The sequence below is a fragment of the Anolis sagrei genome, chromosome 6 (assembly GCF_037176765.1).
Source record: "Anolis sagrei isolate rAnoSag1 chromosome 6, rAnoSag1.mat, whole genome shotgun sequence".
NCBI lineage: Eukaryota > Metazoa > Chordata > Lepidosauria > Squamata > Dactyloidae > Anolis > Anolis sagrei.
This window is the reverse complement of record NC_090026.1, coordinates 130,770,080-130,786,913: the sequence shown is the minus strand read 5'-3', so window position 1 is coordinate 130,786,913 and position 16,834 is coordinate 130,770,080. Positions and strand designations below refer to the sequence as shown.

At 44.1% G+C, this 16,834-nt stretch overlaps 1 protein-coding gene across 2 annotated transcripts in view; it reads right to left on the bottom strand.

Annotated features, from left to right (window-relative positions):
- LOC132779061 (KAT8 regulatory NSL complex subunit 1-like) overlaps nt 1-16,834 on the bottom strand; it is a 61,450-nt gene that overhangs the window by 23,014 nt on the left and 21,602 nt on the right. For both annotated transcript variants that reach the window (XM_060782734.2, XM_060782735.2), the window contains exons 3-4: nt 13,059-13,256; nt 6,589-6,716 (exon numbers count right to left, since the gene is read on the bottom strand). In XM_060782734.2, the coding sequence (XP_060638717.2) occupies nt 6,589-6,716; nt 13,059-13,256 (326 nt within the window). The remainder of the gene's footprint in view (nt 1-6,588; nt 6,717-13,058; nt 13,257-16,834) is intronic.

The following is a 16,834-nucleotide window of genomic DNA, read 5'->3' as shown; positions in this document are numbered from 1 at the left end:
AGCCCCAAGCAAAGCATACAAAAGCAATGCTCTAACACAGGGGACACAATACTCCAACACGGAGAATGCAAAACTCCAACACGGAGAATGCAAAACTCAAAGTACAAACACACAGTAGCGTACTATATACATGAGATAAAAAAGGTAAAGGTTGTCCCCTGACATTAAGTCCAGTCATGTCTGACTCTGGGGTGTGGTGCTCATCTCCATTTCTAAGCCGAAGAGCCAGCGTTGTCCATAGACACCTCCAAGGTCATGTGGCCAGCATGACCGCATGGAGCGCTGCTACCTTCCCGCCAGAGCAGTACCTACTGATCTACTCACATTTGCATGTTTTCGAAATGCTAGGTTGGCAGAAGCTAGGGCTGACAGCGGAAGCTCATGCCGCTCCCTGGAATCGAACCTGCGACCTTTTGGTCAACAAGCTCAACAGCTCAGTGCTTTAACCCACTGTGCCACTATGCCCCCATACATGAGATAATACACTCAATTATCCCATTAATTAACCGTGTCAGCTGTAACAGAAACAGCCCCGATCCTTTCCACAACTTAGGAAAAGTAGTAGCAACACAATACGCTGCAGATAGGTCAGTGCAAGCAAGGAAAGGCAGAACTGGCCCAATGTCATTTTAAGGAAGCTCAACGTCGCCTGAATTATGCCAAGCCTAACAATTCAGCTTTGGCCAACTTGGATTTGCTTTTGTTTGATTTAAAACTGAAACAGAGCCAAACATTTTAAGGGCTAAAGGCACTGTTCTGTTGGTGCACAACCTTGAGCTGTTTGGCAAAGATCGCAACCCGAGCAGGGATCAGAATTTCTTTCATCAACACTGAACCTTTTCAAATCCCAATGTTTGAGATGACAGGCCAAACACTGCAGGTGTTTATTTTGCTTCCCAGACCACGGTCCTGCAAGGACTGGCAGCAGGGAGGAGCGTGCTTCATGTATTGTGAAGCATCATTTGTGGCCCCGAGATGGAGGCACCCTGCTCCTGTTGCCAGGAGACCCACAGTCGGCCACAGCGCATCCCACCAGGATGGACGCAGGAGGAGGAAGAGGCTGACGCAGCAGCGCACATTCCAAGAGGCTACTCCCTACCACAAGGCAGGGTCGCACACAAAGCAACACAGCCCATTTCCTGCCTGGATAAAACAGCCCCCCAGAAAGGAAAAGCCAACGGAGGCACAGAAATGCAGCCTCTGCAGTGCCACACATCCTCCCATTCAGTCACCGGGGTAGAGACATTGATTGTTGTTGTTCATTCGTTCAGTCGTCTCCGACTCTTCGTGACCTCATGGACCAGCCCACGCCAGAGCTCCCTGTCGGCCGTTACCACCCCCAGCTCCCTCACGGTCAGTCCAGTCACTTCAAGGATGCCATCCATCCATCTTGCCCTTGGTCGGCCCCTCTTCCTTTTGCCTTCCACTTTCCCCAGCATCATTGTCTTCTCTAGGCTCTCCTGTCTCCTCATGATGTGGCCAAAGGAGTTCAACTTTGTCTCTAGTATCTTTCCCTCCAGTGAGCAGCCGAGCTTTCTTTCCTGGAGGAAGGACTGGTTGGATCTTCTCGCAGTCCAAGGCACTCTCAGAACTTTCCTCCAACACCACAGCTCAAAAGCATCGATCTTCCTTCGCTCAGCCTTCCCTAAGGTCCAGCTCTCACATCCGTAGGTGACTACAGGGAAGACCATGGCTTGGACTAGGCAATGGATCTTTGTTGCCAGTCTGATGTCTCTACTCTTGACTATTTTATCGAGACTGGACATTGCTCTCCTCCCAAGAAGTAAGCGTCTTCTGATTTCCTGGCCACAGTCTGCATCTGCAGTAATCTTTGCACCTAGAAATACAAAGTCTGTCACGGCCTCCACGGTTTCTCCCTCTATTTTCCAGTTGTCAATCATTCTTGTTGCCATAATCTTGGTTTTTTTGACGTTTAGCTGCAACCCGGCTTTTGCGCTTTCTTCTTTCACCTTGATTAGAAGGCTCCTCAGCTCCTCCTCGCTTTCGGCCATCAGAGTGGTGTCATCTGCATATCTGAGGTTGTTAATGTTTCTTCCAGCAATTTTCACCCCATCCTTGCATTCATCCAGCCCCGCACATCCTCGCATGATGTGTTCTGCATACAAGTTAAAAAGGTTGGGTGAGAGGATGCAGCCTTGCCGGACGCCTTTCCCAATCTTGAACCAGTCTGTTGTTCCGTGGTCAGTTCTGACTGTTGCTACTTGGTCCTTGTACAGATTCCTCAGGAGAGAGGGAAGGGGGCTTGGGATGCCCATCCCACCAAGAACTTGCCACAATTTATTATGATCCACACAGTCAAAGGCTTTAGAATAGTTAATGAAGCAGAAGTAGATGTTTTTCTGAAACTCCCTGCCTTTCTCCATTCTCCAGCATCCGGATATTGGCAATCTGGTCTCTGGTTCCTCTGCCTTTTCTAAACCCAGCTTGAACATCTGGCAACTCTCGCTTCATGTATTGCTGGAGTCTTCCTTGCAGGATCTTGAGCATTACCTTACTGGCATGAGAAGTAAGGGCCACTGTACGGAAGTTGGAGCAGTCTTTCGCATTTCCCTTTTTTGGTATGGGGATATAAGTTGATTTTTTCCAGTCTGATGGCCATTCTTGTGTTTTCCATATTTGCTGGCAAATGGCATGCATCACCTTGACAGCATCATCTTTTAAGATTTTAAACAGTTCAGCTGGGATCCCGTCGTCTCCTGCTGCCTTGTTGTTAGCAATGCTTCTTAAGGCCCATTCAACCTCAGCGATTATAAATATTAGGGCTGGGCGGTTTCGTTTCGTTAATTCGTAATTTGTTAATAATTCGTTAATTTTTCCAATTACAAAACGATAACGAACCATTCTGGAGCAATTTTTTTAAAAAACGAATTTTTAAATAGTTTTGTAAATGCTTCGTATTTCGTTATTGTATTCGTTTCGTTATTGTTTTGAGGTCGTTTCGTTATTATTTCCGCATGTCTAGGGCAAGTTTTATGGTTGTTTTTTGTTTAATTAGTGAAAAAAAATTATAATATCACACCAACAGTCAACAACAGAGGGAGAGGGAAGCTTCAGAAGTTTTTGGAGGTTTTTTAGCGTATTTTGCGGTCGCGTCCGCCATTAACGAATCGATTCGTTATTGTTTCGGAAATCGATTCGTTAATGTTTTGTAATTTTTTTCACATTTACGAAATTTCGTAAATATCGAACTTTTTTAAAGGAAAATTTTGTAATTATTTTAAATAACGAAACGCAAAAAACCCCAAAAATCGAATCGATTTTAGAAACAAATTTTTCCGTTGTTACCCAGGCCTAATAAATATCATTAGGTTTGTCGAAGGCTTTCATGGCTGGAATCACTAGGCTCTTGTAGATTTTTTTCGGGCTATAGGGCCATGTTCTAGAGGCATTTCTCCTGACGTTTCACCTGCATCTATGGCAAGCATCCTCACTTACCTCACTACCTCTGAGGATAAATAAAAGGATTTCAATCTAATTTAAAACCCATATAGGTCGTGTCAGGAGCATCCTGTTGTGAGAGAATTGGCCGTCTGCAAGGACGTTGCCCAGGGGACGACCAGATGATTTTGATGTTTTAACATCCTTGTGGGAGGCTTCTCTCATGTCCCCGCATGAGGAGCTGGAACTGATAGAGGGAGCTCATCCGCCTCTCCCCGGATTCGAACCTGCGACCTGTTGGTCTTCAGTCCTGCCGGCACAGGGGTTTAACCCACTGTGCCACCGGGGGCTCCATTAAAATATAATTAAACATCAATCAATTGTATTCATTAAAAATTAGCCCCCAGTGGCGCAATGTGTTAAATACTTGTGCCTGTAGGACTGCTGAACGAAAGGAACTTATCTCTCCTTATGAACCATCTAATCCAGTGGTTCTCAACCTGTGGGTCTCCAGGTGTTTTGGCCTACAACTTCCAGGAATCCCAGCCAATTTACCAGCTGTTAGGATTTCTGGGAGTTGAAGGCCAAAACATCTGGGGACCCACAGGTTGAGAACTACTGATCTAGGATGTTAGGATCTTCTGGGGAGGCCCTGCTCTCGTTCCCGCCTTCCTCGCAGATGTGTTTGGCAGGGGCGAGAGACAGGGCCTTCTCAGCGGTGGCCCCTCGACTGTGGAACGCTCTGCCTAAAGATATAAGATCGACCCCCTCCCTCTTGACTTTTCAAAGAAAGGTGAAAACCTTGGCTTTTCAAGCAGGCCTTCCGGAAGACGTTATAGCTGTACGAAATAATGGAATTACCTGATGACGCAATTGAACAATGACAAGAGACGCTCACGACAATATTTTAAGGCTTGTACGGATTTATATTTTTATATTGTATGTTAATGTTTTAAATAGTATTTTATGATTGTTATGCTTTTTAATGGTTATGACTGTTGAGGCATCGAATTGTTGCCATTTCTAAACCGCTCCGAGTCGCGTTCGGGCTGAGAGGGGCAGTATATAAATATAGTAAATAAATAAATAAATAAATAAAATACAGCCCGGAAAACTCACAGCAGCTACATTAAATGTATCTGCACAAGGATGCTCCTTTACAACCCTCCAATCTTCAGAAATTGTTGAGCAGAAAAATAAGAACCAAGGAGCAGACATTTATATAAAGGATATAAAGCATTTTACTTGAAGAAAGTAAAAAAGAAATGTCTAACAAAACAGTAAAAACAGTCATGTTTCTGTAATTTATTCAGGGTTTCTTTTTCTGCCAAATAAATCTCATTATGTCTCTTTTCTACTTGTTTAGTATTTTTTGATTCCTTATTATTGGTATGTTTTGGAATTAAAGTATCAGTTTCGGGAGAATTGTCATCTCTATCATCGCTATTCTTCCAAGTAGAGATAATTTCAAATTCTTCCAGTTTTCCAGATCTTTTTTAATTGAAATGTAATGCGTTCGTTATATCACAACAGGGAAGAAGTCTGGATTTTGAACTATGTCCAGCACAAAAAACAGACCATCCACTGGGGGAAAAGTTATTATTATTAAGAACAGCAAGGCTTCCCTTTCACAAAGAGCCAAAACAAGCTATCCTTTGCATGTAAACGCTGGACCTTGCATTGAAATGGCTCTCTGAGGATTTCTTGAGACCATCCCTATTTCTTGCTGCTATTTTTGCAGAAGCGAAGATGGTGACCAGGAGATAATTCAGACAAAGAAAAGGAATTCCGACTGAAGCCAAGTTTTCATGCGGTTCAGTCTGCACCTAATAATGGACACTTCTTACAGTCAAGTGCCTTCCTCAGAGCCCAAGAGGAAAAGAGTCTCTTCTACATCTGCAACAAAGCAGTAAAACTGAGAAACCCTAAACATGATAAAGCTGTGCTAGCTCTTGCCAATTCCACCAGGCTAGATTTAGAGTCAGACAAAAGAGCAGAATTGTAAACGTATTCCATTGTGTTGGACATAAATGCTAAACTCAGTCAATATTTCCACATCTATATAAATAAAAATGTAATGTTCGTTTGTGGGATTAACAGAACTCAAAAACCACTGGACAAATTGACACCAAATTTGGACACAAGACACCTAACAACTCAATGTATGTCCTTCACTAAAAAAAATTGATTTTGTCATTTGGGAGTTGTAGTTGCTGGGATTTATAGTTCACTAACAATCAAAGAGCATTCTGAACCCCACCAATGATGGAATTGAACCAAACTTGGCACACATAACTCCCATGACCAACAGAAAATACTGGAAGGGTTTGGTGGGCAGTGTCCTTTGGTTTTGGAGTTGTAGTTCACCTACATCCAGAGATCACTGTGGACTCAAACAATGATGGATCTGGACCAAACTCTACACAAATACTCAATATGCCCAGATGTGAACACTGGTGGAGTTTGGGGAAAGTAGAATCTTGACATTTGGGAGTTGAAGTTGCTGGGATTTATAGTTCACCTACAATCACAGAGCATTCTGAACACCACCAACGATAGAATTGGGCCAAACCTCCCACACAGAACCCCCATGTGGGCCACAGCAACACATGGCAGGGGACGGCTAGTGTGTGTGTGTGTGTGTGTGTGTGTGTGTATATATATATATATATATATATACACATACACACACACACACACACAAACGCGCATGTGCACACACACACACACACACACACATATAGTGATCAATGACCAGCACCAGCCTCTAAATACATGTTTTCAGTTAACATTTGTATTCCTATCATTGTTCCTCCAGAAATGTGATTGACCTTCAAATTGAGGTCATCTCACATCTTAACTCCAGAATTGTACCTAAGAAACATTGAAAGCACTTGCTTTCCATGCAAACAAATATGAATTGTGACCAAGCCTAGGTGACAACTGCTCTACTGGCAATCTAAATGTATCCCATTTCTCACAAGAAGCTTCACAAACCTATGGATCATAACTTCAGCCTGAAAATATGTAAAATTACAGTAACACAAATGGGGGAGATCTTCCCCCCAAAGAACCCCCTTTACATTGTTGTCTCTTTCCATCAAATCCAATATATGACATTAACATTGACCCAGCAAGACAAATTCCCAAACATCACACTGATCAACCTGTAAGAAAAGGAGGACTAACCAGTTACTGATTCCGTTGACTTGATGGGGTGACGTGCAGGCTTTGGGGGGCTCTGGAGACCCATTGATGGGGGCACAGGTGGGGTTTTGACACACAAGGTTCCTGAAAGACTGCGCAAGGCGAGAATTCTGAAAGAGAAAAACACCATCTCAGACTCAAGCAAGTCCTGTGACAGAAGGAATCAAAAGGCTTGTTTGGCAGACTGGAAGCAGACAGGAAGAGGGAAAGAACACACAAAGAGGCAAATTAACAAAGGACCAAGGAGCTTGCCATCTCAGCAGGGATAATCCAGAGCCATCTCCTGGCCTTCTCCATTCATCGGCACTCAAAAGATCTGTGATCACAGCAAAGAAACCCAAATTAAGATACAATTGGGTGTGTCTATGAAATCAAATAGTGTCCTCAGCAATCCCTTCCTCTCCATAATGACCACAATGCCTCTGGATTAAGAAAGTGACCTTAACAATACCATTCTGGAATTCTATTGCATGACAACAGTAACACAAATTATACAGCAGTTTAACAGCCCCACAAGATGTGACAAGGCAATTCTCAAAACACACAAACCAACTGTATTGTCGAAGGCTTTCATGGCCGGAATCACTGGGTTGTTGTAGGTTTTTTCGGGCTATATTTTATTTATTTACTTACTACATTTTATACCGCTCTTCTCAGCCCTCAGGGTGACTCAGAGCCACACTCACAGCCACAATACAATACATAAAACATGATAAAAACAGTTAAGAAGCATTTAAAAGGATAAACACTTATAACAATCAATAAGCATCAACATCTCATATTGTCTCATAGTTAAAATCAAGATCCAGTCTCGTCATCCAATTGTTCCATATATCTATATTAGTTACACTGTCTATTCAAATGCCTGCTCAAACAACCAGGTCTTCAATTTCCTCTGAAATGCTAGCAGGGAGGGGGATGATCTAATTTCTGTAGGGAGGGCGTTCCACAACCGAGGGGCCACCACTGAGAAGGACCTGTCTTTCGTCCCCGCCAGGCGCGCCTGTGATGCAGGCGGGACCGAAAGCAGGGCCTCCCCAGACGATCTTAACGTCCTAGCTGGTTCATAGGAGGAGATGCGTTCGGACAGGTAAGTTGGGCCAGAACCGTTTAGGGCTTTAAAGGCTAAAGCCAGCACTTTAAATTGTGCCCGGTAGTAAACTGGCAGCCAGTGGAGCTGGCGCAACAGAGGAGTTGTATGCTCCCTGAGTGCTGCTCCTGTTAACAACCTGGCTGCCGAGCGTTGGACCATTTGAAGCTTCTGGACAGTCTTCAAAGGCAACCCCACGTAGAGAGCGTTGCAGTAGTCTATACGGGAAGTAACTAGTGTGGATTACCATGGCCAAGTCCGACTTCCCAAGGTACGGGCGCAGCTGGGCATGTTCTAGAGGCATTATCTCCTGACGTTTTGCCTGTATCTATGGCAAGCATCCTCAGAGGTAGTGAGGTTTGTTGGAACTAGGAAAAGGGGTCTCTAACTGGGCTCTCCAGGCCAATGGAGACGCCACCTCAGACATCAGTAGAGCTGCAAGACCAAGAACAAGCCATGAGAGTCAAGACCAAGATCCACCCAGAGGAAAAGGCTTCTTGCCAGACATCAAGGGAACCACTGACCGCAGAGGGAAGCTGATGAGGAAACACAACATACAAACTATCTACAGACCCACGAAGAAAGCCCAACAAATGATCTGTTCAGCAAAGGACAAGAGGGATCCTCTCACTTCTGCAGGAGTTACTGGGGACCATGCAGCTGTGGACAAGTCTCCATAGGGACCACCACACGCAGCAGCATTGCCCAAACACGAATCAGGGAACATGAAAGGCACTGCAGACGACTTCAACCAAAGAAGTCAGACATAGCAGAGAACCTGATGAACCAACCTGGACACAGCATTTTATTTGAGAACACAGAAATGCTGGACCACTCTCACAACCACCATGTCAAGAGTACACAGAGAAGCCATTGACATCCACAAGCATGTGGACGATTTCAACAGAAAGGAGGAAACCATGAAAATGAACAAAATCTGGCTACCAGTATTTTAAAAAACTCTAAAATTACAACAGCAAAACAACAGAGAGGAAACAATCAGGGAAATCTAATCACCTCTCTATTATTATTATTATTATTATTATTATTATTATTATTATTATTAAACTTTATTTGTACCCCACTAGCATCTCCCGAAGGACTCGATGCGGCTTACAAAGGCCAAGGCCTCAACACAACAACAAGACAATAACAATACGATACAAAGCAAATTAAAAACATAAGCAATAACAAAACGTTACACTACTACGCAATAAAACCAGGGCCAGGCCAATGATGGGTACAGGTTAAAAATAAAGTAACCAAGTCTTCAAGTTCTTCCCAAAGACTGCCAACGTGGGTGCTAGTCTAATGTCTTTGGGGAGGGTGTTCCAAAGTCGGGGGGCAACCACAGAGAAGGCCCCGTCCCTCGTCCCCACCAAACACGTCTGCGACACAGGTGGGATTGCGAGCAGGGCCTCTCTGGATGAACGAAGGGAGTGCATGGGTTCATAAACGGAGATGCGGTCACGCAGGTAGGCAGATCCCAAACCGTTTAGGGCTTTGTAGGTAAGCACCTGCACCTTGAATTGGGCTCGGTAGATAAACGGCAGCCAATGGAGCTCCTTAAACAGGAGGGTTGACCTCTCTCTGTAAGGAGCGCCAGTTAACATCCTGGCCGCCGGCCGTTGAACCAGTTGGAATTTCCGAGCCATTTTCAAGGGCAGCCCCACGTAGAGCGCGTTACAGTAATCCAATCTAGAGGTGACCAAGGCATGGACCACCCCGGCCAAATCTCAACAAAAGATTCCCCCAGGCACTGCCAGGCCATCAAATGCTGATCAAGGTGGTCAGTTGAAACATTCACACCTAGCTCCAACAGACAAGAGTTCTTTGTCCCACCCTGGTCATTCCACAGATATATAAACCCTTTTTCCTAGTTCCAACAGACCTCACTACCTCTGAGGATACCTGCCATAGATACAGGCAAAACGTCAGGAGAGAATGCCCCTAGAGCATGGCCATATAGCCCGAAAAAACCTACAGCAACCCACACAAACCAACTGTTTCTACCACACTGAACTATAAAAATTAGAACAAAGGCTGCCAGGCAATTCGTATTTAAAACAACGCCATTTCCATCAGTCCCTTAAGATGAGATTTGTTATCTTCACATCTGAAGACAGCAGAGGAAGCTGTGCTTTTGGTGACTTTGAAGAAAGTAGGTCTCGTTGTAGGGAAGGTGCGTGAACATTCACAAATGCAAGGAGAGAAAACGCACAGACCACAGTATGCATTATACAGAAAAGCTGTAAATTCAGCACCACATGTTTCTCTGCCTTCAGGCTTTGGATGCACTCATGCATAGCCCAGCCCTGAATAAAGCAACCAGAGACAGATCAAAAGCTGCTTTTTGAGAGATGGAAACAGAAGTTAACTCGAATGAGCCAAGGGGGCTTTCTTCAAAACAGATATGCACAGGACTGGGTTATAACCATGTAGACATTTTATTATTATTATTTATTATACACTAGCCGTCCCCTGCCATGCGTTGCTGTGGCCCAGTCTCTGTATATGTGTTTTGTGTGTGTATATATGTGTAGATGTGTGTGTATATATTTGTGTATATATGTGTGCGTTTGCGTGCATATATGTGGTTTTGCACATGCGTTGTAATGTTTTTTGGTGGGGTTTTTTGCTTTTAAGTCTCTTCTGTTGCGTTTTTCCATTTTTATGAGTGATGGTCACTCGTTGGCCTGATAGGTGTCTTGTGTCCGAGTTATGTTAATCGCACAAATGAACATTACATTTTTATTTATATAGATACTAGCTATTCCCTGCCATGTGTTGCTGTGGCCCAGTCCTTGCATATGTGTTTTGTGTGTGTATATATGTGTACATGTGTGGAGATAATAACCAATACAGCCCTGTTGTAAAAAAAAAAAGACCTCTTCTGGAACAAAAAGATTATCTGGAGAGCATCTTGGGGTAAAGATGGATTTCTTCTGCCTAGGATGGTGTGGGGCTGCAGCCCTCCAAGGCCTCCCCTGGGGCTCATGCCGCCCCGCTAGCCTCCTGCAGTTCCTCGCTCAAATCAAGAGCAAGCGCCTCATTCCCAGCTGTTCAAATGCCAGGACTAATAAGTTTAGCCATGACCTACAAAAAGGAATTAGCACTTGCCCTCTCAGACCTATCACCTCAAACAACAAATAAAAGCCACTTTCCTCAAGCTAAGGGAGGCTTCCAATATAACAACCACATTCATTCATTATTTAAAAATAAAAAAAGAAACGCCCTCAAGCATAAAAAGTGAGGATTTCTCATTGCAAGTTGTGGCAGGATGGATGAGAGAGAGGTTTTCTGAAAGAACTGTGGACTTGATAGTGGATGGGAGAGGGGGGGGGGGGGGAATAAGCATTGAGACAACATTCCCAGCTGCTAGTTCACACGTCACCATGACCTGGGCAGCCATCAGGCACAATCTCTGGAAATACAAGAGAAGTAAAGAGAGTGCGTGCAGAAAATTAGGGATGAACAAAAGGCAGCTCAGAAGAAGTGAAGTAAAGCAGAGCTTCCCAACCTGTGGTCCGTGGACCACCTGTGGTCTGTCTGCAAGAACTAAAATATGGCCCGCAGCCTCACTGTTACTACACCGTTGCAACAAGAGCAACTAGTCTCACAAAACCCTCTTATAGTGTCGAGGCTTATTAAATATGGTTTTCTTTGGGCGAGCAGATGGCTACTGGATGGCACAGAAACCAGAGTTGATGTGATCTATCCAATGCAATTTTTTGAATCAGCACCGCAAATAACCAAAGTTGACCAAAAACTGATTTGTTACCCTTTTGGTGCTAATGTTGTAGAGTGGTCTCTGGTCGAAGTGGTCTCTGGTCACAAAAAAGTTGGGAACTACTGAAGTAAAGAATTAAGAATCCATGTCAAGCAGCAGAGAGAATCACCTCTCTCCAAAAAGCAAGTATGGAAGGGCAGTGGAAGTTTGAAGGTAGATTTTCACTTTGATTTAAAATCCCGGTTCAGCCCAAAATTGAGGCAACTTCAGACAGCTTACCAGGTTTATTTATTATTCATTTCGGTCATTTGTACCCTGTCCTATCTCGACCGCGAAAGAACTCAGGGCGGCTAAAGTTTCAGCCTCAGTTCACCCAATGACACAATGTTAAGAATGACGAGATTATCCCAAAAAGGACAGAGAAAGTAGCTTTGAATGGTAGAATTAACAAAAGGGGAAATAAGTTACTGTTTGTCCAGAACTCATTTATGACAGAACTGATAAGACAACTAGTAATCAGAGAGAGAAGATAATTCAGAATCTATTGGGAGCTCTCCAGTTCTTTTATGACAGACTGACAAGAGAGAAGCAAATCTCTAAACTATGCTGCTGGAATGAAGGAAGCCCAGGCTGAACTCAATAACAAGTGTGGGCTCTGTCAAGGCCTGGCATTCAGAACACACACCTAGGGCCATAATCCTTGAACACAACATGTTCCAATAACCTGCTTCTCCTATCTCACTCCAGATTTTGATCAGTTTTTAATTAGTTTTCTTTTAATCATTACCTGTAGCCCACCCACTGTCATTGTGATTGTGTTTATTGTAATTTTATTTTGTTACGTATTCATGTGTGTTATGTAATTATGATGTTGTTGTTTATTGTTTGCGTTTTCAGTTTTATTCTGCAGTAATTTGTTCTCTGGGCTTGGTCTCATGTAAGCCGCCCCGAATCCCCAGCAGGGAGATGGTGGTGGGGTATAAATAAAGATGATTATGATTATGATTATTTGTGCTACCAGAATGCACCTGGTCTACAAGACAGGCCCTGCAAACCTGGATTCCGCCGATTGCTTCTCTAAGAGATCCAAATAATGCTTCTGGCAATAACACAAATTACATATATCAGAAAAGCCCAAGCACAGAATCAGTCATGAATCTCACACTCCACATGCTGTATCACAGAAACCATCCAACTAGATTATATTAGAAATAAGTTATCTAACATAAAACAAAATCAAATATTTTATTTGTATTTAGCCAGAGAAATAACAGCAGGCAGGCCAAGTAGAATGAAAGTCAGCTATTTATTGACACAGCATGTAACAAGACTTTTTAGGAACTCATGCATTTATCTAAGGCAGGTGTGTGTGTGTGTGTGTGTGTGTGTGGGAGGGAGGGAATTTGGATCCCAGGATCTGTAGAAACCAGTAGCATTCTAAGCACTAAGTTCTAGAAATTTCCATTATCAATTATAAAATATATACATTTCAAATCACCCAATAATGAAGTGCACATGTTTTCCGAGTCCAAGGCAATGCAGTGTTTAAGAACAAGAGGCAACAGTTTTTTTCTGGATCAGTACTAGAGAAGATCATTTGTGTCGAAGAGCCTGCTTCTTCCAGATACTGACCTGTTTCTCTGCATTCTGCAGGAGGTAGGAAGGGATGCAAGGAGACGGGCGGTCTCCAGGAGGCACCTTTGGGAGGCAGGAAGAGGAGGAGGGCGAAGAGGAGGAGGAGGAGAGGACTTTATTCTTCCTGGCAGAGCCTAAGGGACCTGGCTGTTTCATCACACCTCCGGGCTGGAGATCTCCCAAGACAACAGGGCCCTGAGAAACAAGGAGACAGTGATTCATTTGCACAGCGAACTGGACACTGAGAAATACTGGCAAAAATCAAAATTGGATCTAAGAATTTGGACTGGCAAAGAACTGTACACTAACCCAAGGAGATTTACAACACTAAACCAAACACCACCTCAGAATGCCATTTCCAATACTATTTATTTATTTACTTAAAACATTTCTATTCCGCCCTCCTCACCCCAACTCAGGGGACTCGGGGCAGAGCACAGCATATATACGGCAAACATTCAATATCGGGACACAAATTCATAAACGTATACATAAACATTAAAAACATTTATCTCAATATTAAAATACACCATTTAAAACCGTCCTAGTCATCCACGTCAAATCTAAATGGCCTGGCATCCTTGAAGTGACTGGACTGACCTTGAAGGAGCTGGGGGTGGTGACGGTCCTGGCGTGGGATGGTCCATGAGGTCACGAAGAGTCGGAGACGACTGAACGAATGAACAACAACAATATTTCCTATTGCTGCTTTATTCCCCTGTCCTGAAAGCTTGGTCCCACAGCCATGTTTTGACCATCCTTCTAAAGGACAGGAGAGAGGGGGCCGACCTGATCTCACCAGTAAGGGAGTTCCATAGCTGTGGAGCAATCACTGAGAAGGCCCTGTCTCTCATCCCCACCAATCACGCCAGTGACAATGGCGGGACGGAAAGCAGAGCCTCCCCGGAGGATCTTAATCTCCATGGTGGTTCATAGGGGAGATGCGTTCAGACAGGTAAATCGGGCCAGGGCTGTTTAGGGCTTCATAGGCCAAAGCCAGCACTTTCAATTGTGCCTGGTAGAAAACTGGCAGCCAGTGGAGATGGCGTAACATGGGAGTTGTATGCTCCCTGTATGCTGCCCCAGTTCTTAACCTGGCTGCCTCTCGTTGGACTATTTGAAGCTTCCGAGCAGTCTTCAAAGGTAATCCCATGTAGAGTGCATTACAGTAGTCTATCCTAGATGTAACGAGAGCGTAGACCACCGTAGCCAAGTCTGACTTCTCAAGATACGGGCGCAGCTGGCGCACAAGTTTTAATTGTGCAAACGCTCCCCTGGCCACCGCTGCAACCTGGGATTCCAGGCTCAGCTATGAGTCCAGGAGGACCCCCAAGCTGCAAATCTGTGCCTTCAAGGGGAGTGTGACCCCATCCAGTACAGGTTGCGACTCTATACGCTGTTTGGCCTTACGACTGACCAGGAGGACCTCTGTCTTGTCTGGATTCAACTTCAATTTGCTCGCCCTCATCCAGCAGCCAGGCACCGGTTCAGGACTTGGACAGCCTCCTTAGCATCTGGTGGAAATGAGAGATAGAGTTGGACGACATCTGCGTACAGATGGCATCGAACTCCAAAACTCCAGATGATCTCCCCCAGCGGCTTCATGTAGATGTTAAACAACATGGGGGAGAATACTGAGTCCTGCGGGACCCCACAAGACAATGGCTGTGGGCCCGAGCAGAAGTCCCCCAGCAACACCTTCCTGGGTACGACCCTCCAGGAAGGACTGGAGCCACTGCAGAACAGGACCTCCAAGACCCATCCCCGCGAGGCGCCCCAGAAGGATACCCTGGTCTACGGTATTGAAGGCCGCTGAGAGGTCCAGGAGAACCAACAGGGCAGAGTCACAGTGTGCACGCCACACACGTAGTAAGCATTCCAAAGAATGAAAGATCACCAAAGAAATAGGAGGTTAATTGAGTAATGCTCAACAATGCAAGCTGCTAGGCATTTCGAGAAGGGCAATTTGGATAATGAAAGCTGAAACACAGACATGCTTTTAGAACCAAGGCCTCTGTGCAAAAGCCTTGCCTCTCCAACCTGTTTCTTAGAAGCTGGAACATACACACACACACACACACAAACACAAACAGTTTACATTTGGAATTAACTCCTCAATCTGCAAACTAAGGCCTCTTACACACAGCTGTATAAAATCCACGCTGAAGTGGATTATGTGGCAGTGTGGACTCAGATAATCCAGTTCAAAGCAGATATTATGTATTTTATCTGCCTTGATATTCTGAGTTATATGGCTGTGTGGAAGGGCCCTAAATCCGCTGTAGCAGAGAATGATATAAGAGGAAGATTTTGGGACTCTTTTGTGAAACCTTATCTACACAACCTGCTTCTCAAGCTAACCAAATCCACATACTTTATCATGAAAGTCATTAAACTTGCTGTGTTATCTAACTAAGCAAAGCTAAGAACGTAATAAGGCTCTGGGTCGGAGTTATCAACTACTCTGAACATCTTTCAAACATATAATTCAGGTTTCTGTGTATTTTGCTCCAGACTGCATTTTTGTGAACCCATTTTGATCCAACTTTGGGCCCTTCCACACAACCCTATATTCCAGAATATCAAGGCAGAAAATCCCACAATATCTGTGGGTTGTGTGGAAGGGCCCTGAGTTATCTGAGTCCACGTTGCCATCTATTCCAGTTCAAAGCAGATATTGTGGGATTTTGCGCTTTAATATTCTGGGATATAGGGCCACATTGCCATATATTGCAGTTCAAAGTAGATATTGTGGGATTTTGTGCCTTAATATTCTGGGATATAGGGCTGTATGGAAGAGCCCTCAAATTCCAAACATTTTTGTACCAGTTAATAAGTGAAGAGCAAACGTTTGTATTTTTTTAGAAAATCACTGCTTTTGTTCTATTTTGTATGGAAATTGTGGCGATTGTGGCGCAGCTGGCTGAGTGTCAGCTGCATTAAGATCACTCTGACCAAAAGGTCATGAGTTCGAAGCCAGCCCAGGTTGGAGTGGGTTTCCAACCAATTGTGTAGCCTGTTGTCGACCTTTGCAACCTGAAAGACAGTTGCATCTGTCAAGTAGGAAAATTAGGTACCACCTTAAGGTGTGGGGAGGCTAAATTAACTAATTTATGAGGCCATTAAAAAAAGACTCCAGCAAGCACTCCAGCAAAAAAAAAACATGCGTGGAATGCGGAAATACTTCATCAGTGTCACAGATGGACGATGAAAACGACAGCTCCCCTGGTGGCCAGGAAAAGTTAAATAGCCTCTGTCTATGTCTGTATATGTTGTATGTCAAAATTGGCATTGAATGTTTGCCATATATGTGTACACTGTAATCCGCCCTGAGTCCCCTGTGGGGTGAGAAGGGCAGAATATAAAATCTGTAAATAAATAAATAAATAAACGTTAAACAATATTTTTTCAGTCAAAGCTTACATTAAATCATCAACATCAACCCGGAGGACACCAGGTGGATGTCATACAAACAACTGTTTCTATCAACCACCAGAATGTCAGAACACGTTACATTCAGGATGTGTCATGCAAGTGCCAAAGGAAATAATGCAGCTTGATTGCACCTTCCCACACAACCAATTCACTGGATTAAATTTACATGTGGTTCACAGGCCTGATAATCTTATCAGCATTTAAGATGAACTCGTTCCCCTGAAGCTAAGAAATAACTCTGTAGTGTTTCAACCACAAGGACAACTCAGCAGCAACAATCACCATTAAAGGGTGTCTAAAGAAAAAGTCAAATCTTAAATCTTCTGTTAAAGGAGTGG